This window comes from Eutrema salsugineum, unplaced genomic scaffold, assembly GCF_000478725.1.
Source record: "Eutrema salsugineum unplaced genomic scaffold, Eutsalg1_0 scaffold_8, whole genome shotgun sequence".
Classification (NCBI taxonomy): domain Eukaryota; kingdom Viridiplantae; phylum Streptophyta; class Magnoliopsida; order Brassicales; family Brassicaceae; genus Eutrema; species Eutrema salsugineum.
In genome coordinates, this window is record NW_006256414.1 from 6868888 (window position 1) to 6879397 (window position 10510).

General features: G+C 34.7%; 1 protein-coding gene across 1 annotated transcript; it reads right to left on the reverse strand.

The window, feature by feature from the left end:
- Window positions 1-1739: 1739 nt before the first annotated feature.
- On the reverse strand, window positions 1740-3145 carry LOC112088241. The gene is made up of 2 exons (XM_024158544.1): window positions 1869-3145; window positions 1740-1767 (listed from the first exon to the last, which is right to left on the reverse strand). The coding sequence occupies exons 1-2, from the start codon at window positions 3143-3145 to the stop codon at window positions 1740-1742; spliced, it is 1305 nt and encodes a 434-aa protein (XP_024014312.1).
- Between the last annotated feature and the right edge of the window lie 7365 nt (window positions 3146-10510).

Here is a 10510-nt window from a genome sequence, read left to right on the forward strand (position 1 = left end):
ACACCTGGAGCTTTATCTGGGCCGATCAGAAACAGAGCTTCTTTTATTTCAGTATCAGTAACTTGTCTTGTTAATGCTTCATTCATTGATTGTGTGACTTTACATTCGAGACCATGAAAAATCTCATCAATGAATACCGGCTCAGTAGAAGTGAACATATCTTTAAAGTAGTCTTCTGCAACATTAGCGATAGCTTCATCTCGTTGGTGGATAATGCCATTCTTATCTTTGATACACTTGATGCAGTTTTTAGCTTTTCTTGCCTTAGTGACTCCATGATAGAAACGAGTATTTCTATCACCTTTTGTTAGCCAAGAATTCCTGCTCTTTAATCTCCAATATTCCTCCTCTTGATGAAAAGCTTGATTTAGTTCTTTCTTGAGACCTTGTATTTCTTCAATCGGAACTGTATGATCTCTAATTGCAGAATCAATACGATGTCGAAGTGATTCAATCACCTCCGCAAAATTGGTACGATTGTATTTCTTCCACCGAGCCATAACTTTACGGCAAAGAGTAAGTTTTGTTGAAACTGATGCCGTAGATTTTGAACCCCAAGAATTTCTGACGGTGTTTGCAAAATCCTCTGAGTAGAAGAGACGTTTATCATATCTGAAACAACCTCTTTTTATCATAGGTTCGTGTTGAATAGTAATGATTAGAGGACGGTGATCTGATTCAGCCAATCCTAAAAATTCAGTCTCTGAAGCTGGATAAAGATTGAGCCATTCATCATTAACTAAAACACGATCCAAACAACATTCAATAATCTCAGATCTACGACGACCAACCCAGCTATACGAATTCCCTTTAGACTTGAGATCTTTCATACCGCAGACACTTAGCATAGTTTTAAAGTCTTTAAAACTTCCGGCATTGCGACTCCTACCACCACGTTTCTCAGAAGCATCTAAAATCTCATTGAAGTCTCCACACATCATCCAAGGACCATTTCTAAGAGTAGCGATTCTTTGTAATCTTTCCCATAAAATATTTCTGTTTTTTGGAATTGGATCTCCATAAACACAAGACAAGTAGAAATTGAAAGATTTGTATTCAATAGATAGATCTACTAGTCTTGCATCAAAGGAAATACAATGAACAGAAATGAAATTCTTCCAGAAGACTGCTAAACCACCACTTAAACCTAAAGGAGAAACTATACACATTCCATCATAACCTAAGAGAGTACCAATATCCCTAACATAGTTATCCTTCTGTTTTGTTTCCACTAAGAACAACAAGTCTGGAGAGTACAACCTTTGCATCTCCTGTAGACGTCGAACTGTGAGGCGTTGTCCTAAACCTCGACAGTTCCACACCTCAACTCTCATGGGGCTTCTGGTGGTTTAGGGCCCACCGCGCCTCCAAAATCTGAACAAGGGTGATTGGCAGCTTCACCCAAGTCTTGGTAGTCCAATTGAAGCTTTTGGAGAGCACCTGGGCCGCAGAATACTTTCACGGCACCATTCATGAATTTGTCTACCATCACAGGTTCGGTAGGTTCCCCTTCGTCACGCATTCGCTTTTTGCTTCCATCTACATTAGAACCTGAAGAACCAGATATCAACCAACCAACATTCAGTCTACATAGTATAGAGCCAGAATCTTTACCTTGAACAGCCGGTGATGATTGAGGTAATGACATCCCAGAGTATTGACTTGGATCACCCAAGAAAGAGCCATATTGGGAAAAGGAATCAGCAGACAAGTTGAGGGGTGTGTGATTCCTGGAACCTTCAGTTGGTGAAGCATCTGTAACAGTTCCTGGTGAATTAACAACCAGGTGAGTATGATCCGTTGCACATTCGTTCAGAAGATTATCAATGAATGCTTGTTTGCACTGCTCTGCTGCAGGACCTACAAACACTGTTCTTTCCCGAATGAAATCTTCCATTGTCACGTGGAAGTTCTCATCAGAAAAGGGAAGCAGGTTCACGTTGTCATTGTTGTCTTCCTCAGTTGGATCATTGGCAGCACCTTCTTCGTCATTTTGATTGTCTTCAGGTACTTCCTCTTGAACAGCATGATCCATTGGGCCCTCTTCCTCCATAGCATCTGCATTCTCTTGATCATCATCATTAGCGTCTGCATCCTCCAAGTTGTCTCCATCATTTTCATCTGCATTCTCAAAGTTGTCTTCATTATTAGCATCATCATCTTCATTTTCTTGAGGCTGAAGTGGGACATGATGAACGCAGGCTCCAGTGTCATGTGTTAATTGACCGCAAACTTCACAGAATCCACGTAACCTTTCATATCTGAACCGAAGAAGAGTGTTGACGCCTGGAGAGAACTGAAAGTTCTTCTGAAATCGCAATGGGAAATCAACATTCCAGTGAAGCTTAACCCTAACAAACTCAACCGCATTCATAGCCTCCGGATCAAAATCAACCGCCATCACATTGTCTTGACCGTGTGCCATGATTCCAGCAATATGGTTGATGATGTTGTGAGTGAGAAACTGCAAGGGAATCCCACGGATCTGGACCCAAAAAGGAATGAAATTGAGAGAGAATTCATCCATTGCTGGAGTCCACCGCTGTAGAACCGTCATACGATCGTTAAATGCCCATGGCCCTCTATTCAACACTGACATCATTAATTCTTCAGAAGGAAAAACGAATTGATAGAGCCTCCTCTCAATCAATCTCCCGGAGATAATGCCTTGAAGTCCCCACATACGGGGAAAAGCAGTCAGGATCGCTCGGATGTTCTGTTTGCGAGGAATCAATGGACGCCCCATCAGAGAGAACTGGTTGACTCTCACGGCTTCATTGCAGACCTCAACCGGAAGTGAAACAGGTTCATCTTCAGAACCCAAATTGATGTCTTGAATTGCCCTGCGAAGGTTATCCGCCATAGAAGAATCAAAATCACGAAAGCAATATAGAAGTTGATGCAATAGAGAGAAATTATGGATTTTGCGAGTAGTGAAACAATAAACAATCGAGGAATTATATAAATGCAGAAATCGACAGTTATTATCCCTGTAAACATCATAGCAAACCACTAAGCCCACTATGGAGATGGACGACGCAGAGAGATAACTGTCGGAAAACTGTTCCACTACCGCATCGATAGTTGAGAAAACCGCTCTGATGAAGAACGATTGAAGAATAAACGGCAGATTCTTAATCGCCATCCTTAGTTCTATTAAACCAGTCTCCTTTGTTATTTGCGTCCAATAATAAACATATTATCATGGTATATTGATAAATAAATTAAAGGATTATGGCCCAATAAGGAAAGTAAACAGTAAAAACTACCCAATATTTTGTGTGATTTTAAAACTACCAATTTCTCAAATTAAAAACTTAAAAACTACCTATCCAGCAATTTTCTCTAATACAAAAGCTACCAACTAATTTTAAAAATAGTATAGCGTTTGAAAAAATGATAAAATAGTACAAATAGTGCACATCCTGTTTTTCCAAACAAACCTTCCATATTGTTTGTACAATATTTACAATTTTTCCAAAGCTTATACTATTTGTCAGTTATTTGGTTATTTTATATTATTTGAAAAAATATCTCTTTGTTGCAAAGTCAAAACTTTGCGTAAGGATTTGATGATGGAGTCCATTTACTTTTCTCTTACAGTAATATTTGTCTGATTTTCTTCTATATATAACATGCACTCGTCCATTGTAAGAAATACGAAAAAATCAAATACAAAATCTCTCTCTCCCTCTTTGGTACTCATCTATCTCCATTTTTATTATTACGTTCTATTAGAATAATCATATTAATATTATTCATGTATTTATGCTGATATAACATACGATATACGATATAATTAAAAAACATTATCAGCACAATCACTCTACATCTATACTTTATAATTTTAATTATTTAATTATTATAATTAGAGTGCGACTCTGCCGCTCCATTATTATTTACTATTTTTTTTATCATAGTTGCTTAATGCACCATAATAATTTATCATTATTCAACCGTTTAAATAATTTATTTTATTTTATATGGATGATTCTGTCACCATATATTTATTTACTCGCACTGTTTAATTATTATGCTTATATGAATGATTTAAGTCACCATAATTTATTTATTTATTTTTTTAATATGGATGACTCAGTCACCATACATTTATTTACCATGTTCATATGGATGACTTAAGTCACCATTATTTATTTATTTACTGTTTTAATATAGATGATTTAATATAGATAATATGGTCACCATATATTTATCTTTAAATTAACATTTCTACTATAATTATAAATAAATTTATACCACCAATGTATAATTATATATATATATATATATATATAAACTAGTAATTTATTTTCTATTCATTTTTTTAAATTATTAGTCTGATTTTACCTTATTTTCTTTGTTTCCAATGGTCATTAACAAAAACAATTTTTTTAAAAAAATTTTTTTCAAACAGCTACATAACAGCTAATGAACAGTATTATACAATCTATAAATATACTTATCTATCATTCAATTCACTCAAATATTTCATTCCCCTTTGAACTTCTTTCCAAGAAAAAAAAATGGTTCATCCTTTTTTAGTTTTTGTAATAGGTTATATACTTGTTGTTTTTTATAGTTTACTTTTTGGAGAATTCTCTCCGGAAGAATATGTGATGATTTGTATTTTAGACTTTTATGCATTTGTATTCCTTGTAATCTCCTTATGTATTCCACCACCTCACATATTTTAATAAAAATCATTTTTCTAATAATTATTTCTGTTATTTTATTTTAAAAAACCTAATGGCAAACGTTGAGAAGCTCCAATTCCCGGCTTTAGACATCACTGGTGCTAATTACATATCTTGGACCACCAACGTTGAACTTCACCTCGGGCCAATGTAAAAATCCATCAAATTCGATAAGATAATAAGATAATAATTTTTTTGAAACTCTTATGTAAATATATGGTCCCAACAAAAACATAAATTAATAATTATATAAATTTATGTAAATATATGTAAATATAATATTCTAAAATATAACTAATGTCTTTGTTTTTATTTAAAATTAAGATTTTATTGGTTCTCATCTCTCTAATTATTATATCATTAGCTTTTATTGCTGTTTTACTATATACATTTAAAATTTATGATGATTTTTTTATGTGATAATTGATTTTCTTACATGTAAATGTTTTTAAATGTGTTGTATTATTATCTTTAATTTTATCATCAATAATAGTGATAGTAGCCATGGGCATTTATAAATTTTAAATTTATAAAACATATATATATATATATATTTACATGGGCGATCCAATATGGTGTTAAAAACTATTTTATTGCTATAGTTATGATTGTTAATCATAATATATATTATGAGATTTGTTAAAATTTGGAAATATAACACTATTCCAAAGAACTTTTTAGAAAATTTTATGCGGAAAACAAATGTTCTCTATAAATTAGTAATTATTAATTTATAGATAAATTAATATCACGATAAATTAATAAAATATCATGATCCCAACATTATTAAAGGACACGTCTCTAGAAGACAACCTAATGTGGAGACACACAAGTGTAACTGTTTTGCAGTTAACCATTTTATTTGTATCTCTTTCTCTTCTTTCTCTTTCAGTGTGTGATATAAAATAGTTTACATAAATCAGTTACTTCAAGCATCTCCATTGTTCAGAGGGTATCTAAACTATATAATAATAAAATAAAATAAAAGATAAGAGAGAAAATCAGAATCAGTTCTCATTTGAGAATCCCATGAGAAATTATTTCTACATTTGTCTCTTTTTTACTGGTTTAATTCTTTACCAAAAACTAAAATCTAATTCTATAATTGAATCATAACAAAATCCTAATTTTATATTGTTGAGAAATCCTATTTTGAGGTTCTAAACTGATGAGGTGCTCTTAGACCATCTGATTGGTGTGTCTTTCATAACAGTTTATCACCAATAAAAATAATAATAACATAATTATATAATATTATTTAATTACAAGAGTTTCTCAAAAACATTAGCAAAACTTTTTAAGGAAATTTTTATGATAAAATATTAATATTTTTTTTTTTTATAGTTAAGAGACTCTTGTGCGAGATCCCCAATATAAGTGCCATTAACTATATAATATATGACTCTTCTAAAATAATAAAATGAGACGACAAAAACTTGATCACATCCAACACTCATCCTTGATTATGGCTTCATTGTTATGCCTAACTCTTCTCGTAGAACCTCGAACCTTGTTGTGTTTAAGGGCTTCAATTCATCAATATGTCTGCTATTTGTAGCTCTCTTGAACAGTACTCAAGTTTGATCTTCCCATTCTTTTTATTTCGTACAAAATGATATTTGATAAGATATGCTTAGTCTGACGATGTTGAACTGGATTCTTTCCAATTGCAATCGCTAATTTGTTATCACAGAAGATACTTACACCTTTCTCTGTCTTGAAACCAATCTCATTCACCAGCCTCTGTAACCATATTTCTTGGTTTGCTGCTGAGCAAATGATGTGCTCAGGTTTTAACCATAGTTTTCTGCAAGCGCACAGATATACGTTGTAGTACTTAGGGGTCGATCCACTGAAGATCAAGTAACTGCAACACAAATTTACTTGAGATGAGAATCGAGCTAAGATGAAAATATGGATGTTTGTTTGGGAGTTGTGAATAGTGACGAAAATAACAATTATCAAACTTTAAAAGAAGTGAATAATGAGATCAAATCAATTCGAGAAGGTGTCAGGCGTTACAGAATTCGCCGGGAAATATAGACTAGCTAAAAAGATAATTAAACATAGAGCTTTCTATAGATATGTTCTTGAAATCAAACCAAGACTAACCTACTCGTAGTATTAATCACAAATCCATTCATTCAGATTTTCTAAACCCCCATTCAGTTATCTAAGTGCCTAGAAAAATTAGTGGATAACTTCACAAAACGCCTTAGATCGACTCATGCCGTCTAAGAGAATTTGCTCATCTAAATAGATTAGTCGTTTCAATAACACTTTTTCGGTGAGTATATCAACCTAATCGCAGTAGCTAGATGGTCGATCCAAGCCACATACACGAAACACAAATTTGGACGAAAAACTTTAAAGATAAACCATAATTTAACAAACAGAAAGCAATCCATGAATTCCCTATAAAAATCCCTTAAATCACAACAAATGAATTACTCAATCATAGTGTAGAAGAACATCATAATAGTATTGTAGTTTTCTGGAAATTAAATAAGAGAAAGGTAAAGAACGAAGAACATGGATGAAGGTGGAGTTCGATGATGGCTCCTTCGGCGACACCTTCTTCTCCTAAATACGGCAACTCCAAAGGTGTGTGGCTCTCCTCTCTGCTCTCTTTCCACGGCTCGGTCATTAGAATGACCTAAAACGAGTATATCAAACCTTCTAATTCGTCAGGAACGTCTAGGGTTTGGAGAATAAATGGTGGGCTAAACTTGGGCTTGAATTAGGTCATCTTGGGACGTTAATGATATCTAGCAGCGGTCGTGGTGGTCCTGACCGTGGGGAAACCTTGTCTGGCCGCAGTCGCGACTTATGCTCTCCTTCGAGACTGCATTTTATGTCTTTAGTGCATTTTATGTTTGATTGTCTCCAAACCAATTGAATTAAAAAGCTGGTTGTCTTCTCTATGGTGTCTCAAATTTCGGGAATGATCGGACGATGAGAAGGTCTTCATATCTTGCCATACTTCTGACGGTCTGCATTTATTCAAAATTGTTTTTTTGTTCCAAATTGCATATATTTAGTCCAAGTTTCCTGAAAAGTTTTTTAAAATTCTAAAACATAGAAATCACTTAAAAAACATTGAAAAAAAGTTAAAACACCTGCATAAGATATTAAAAAGATCAATAAAAGTGGCCAAATCCGGTGTTATTAACTCTTCCCAAACTTAAACGTTTGTTTGTCCTCAAACAAAACATAGATCAAGCTTGGAAAGAATCTTAAAATCGCAGTAACTAAAAAATATCTCGGTGACCATCCTTCTAAACCATAACCAGTTTAAAGCATCTATTTGGATCTAGTCTACAAAGTTCTCACTAAACACAAATGATCATAGTCCACGGTTTCTGTCATGCAAAACCTAGATTACCTAAATCTCGATTCCGGTCAACTAGCTCTTGACATTCATTAAAAAAAAATTGTGAGCTTCTCGTCAAAGTTATTATCCAGGGTAGAGGGCGTTTGGTATTAAAGGGATATTTAAGGGGTGGAGTTAGAGTGTTTAGGGTTACCTGACGATTCAAGAGGATACGAGATATTATGCAAAATCGCAAGAGAGAACGGACCTATTGATGTCCACAATTTTCATTCACTTCTCCTTGCTAGATGGTGTCACACACTTCCTCCCTCTCGATGTTAACTCCATAGCTCCCCCAGACTTAGATATTTTCCAAGAATCAACAAGATAATCTACCGGACTTTGAAACAAAACAAACCAAGGTTTCCTTATAAACAAATCGATCAAATTAGACTCTCATAAGGTTTTTATTCCTTTCCTTTCATTTTTGGTTTTTTTTTCTTTCATTTTTTAAAATTTTTTTTTTAAGAAAGGGGAAACACATTTTGTTGAGAGGGAGTCTAAGGGGCACGAAAATATACCATGATGTTGAGATTTTTCTGAGGCAAACCAACTTTTCTTCTCTGATAAATCTATCCCAAAAGTCGCAAGCTTCCCGTCTTTAGTGACTGAAAACTGTGTAGGTCTCTTTTCTCTCCGACGTTTTTTCACATATCTGCATATAAGACAATGAAAAACAAAAATGCATGGGGTTTGAAAGAGGTAGGGTAAGGTATGGAACTAGTTAAAGATGAGTTAGCCATTCAGGATTAGCAAAGAGTGGTAAAAGAGATAAGAGGTCCTGAATGTATTATTCATTTCCCTGGTCTAGTGCCTTCAACGAGAAAATTAAGTCAATATTAAGTTCCAATAAAACAGAGCTAGTGTATTCCATCATCTAAATCTAAGCAACCTAAATTCCTCTGGGGTACTTTGGTTCATAAGTGCTAGCTACCCCCTAGTCTAGGCCAAAATCACAAAAGAGCTAAAACAAGTAGATAATGTAGGAGCATGCTGGTCTAAATCATCATAGTATTGTTTCTTATGTCGCTGGTTTGAAAACTTTTTGAAAAAAAATTTGATTTTACACGTCCAAAACAAATCAAATTTTGTTAGTAACGGATGAACATCCTCCCCCAGACTTATTTCACACTGTCCTCAGTGTGATAAAGTCTAAGAAAGGATGGTAAAGGAAAATAGAAAATTGAATTTTTTAAAGTGTACTTACCGTGCCGGAAGAATGAGTTGCGATTGGAATGATGGCACTGCAGGTCGAAGTTTCTCGACTGCGGTCATGTAGGGAAGTGCCGCGGTCAGACTCAATGGGGCCGGAGTGATGGCCTTTTTCGGTTTATGATTTCTGCTCATCTTTTATTCGTTCTTCTTTGTAAAAACCTGAAATTAAATGAAACAAAAACAAAGCAACAAAATAGAAAATATAGGTAAAAGGAAAATAAGTAAAATACCGAGTGGGACACTAAGCGCTTGTTTTAAGTCGTTAGCTTGACTTAGTCGTCTTTTAGGCATTAGGAGCATCTGTTACGGAGATCGGATCTTCCTTTTCTTCTTAAATGTCTGCATTATATGGCTTAAGACTTTGTCCATTAACAGTGAAATCTCCTCCTTGACGGTTCCATAGAACCACAGCACAATGGGGTAAAACTTCTTTGATTTTGAAAGGTCCAGACCATCGTGATTTAAGCTTCCCGGGAAAACATTTTAGCCGTGAGTTATAAAGTAGAACTTGGTTATTAGGTGAGAACATCCTAGGAATTATTTTTCTGTCATGATACGCCTTAGTCTTCTCCTTATAGATATTAGAGTTCTCATAGGCGTTATGGTGAATCTTGTCTAACTCATTTCACTGAATCAAAAAATTTTCACCTGCTGTCTGGAAGTCGCAATTCAGCTTTCTTATTGCCCATTCTGCCCTAGATGAAAAGGTGTAGTACCAAATGGGATTTTGAACGCCTTTCTATATGTACAAAGAGCATCATCAAGCTTTGCTGACCAATCCTTTCTTGTTGGTCTTATTGTCTTTTCCAAAATTCGTTTGAGTTCTCTGTTTGATATCTCCACTTGGCCACTCGTCTGCGGGTGATAAGGTGTAGCTACCTTATGTTTAACTCCATTTTTCTTCAAGATATTCTCAAATACTTTGTTGATGAAGTGAGAACCACCATCACTGATAACTATTCGCGGAACACCAAATCTTGGAAATATGATTTACTTGAACATCTTCATTACTACTTTTGCGTCATTGGTGGGACTAGCTATGGCTTCCACCCACTTGGACACATAGTCAACAACAACAACAAAAAGGATGTACTGGTTTCCACTAGACGAAGGAAAATGACCCATAAAGTCGATTCCCCAAACATCCAAAACTTCGACTTCTTGAATAATGTTTTGTGGCATCTCATGTCATTTGCTGATGTTCCCTTTTCTTTGGCAAGCATCACAC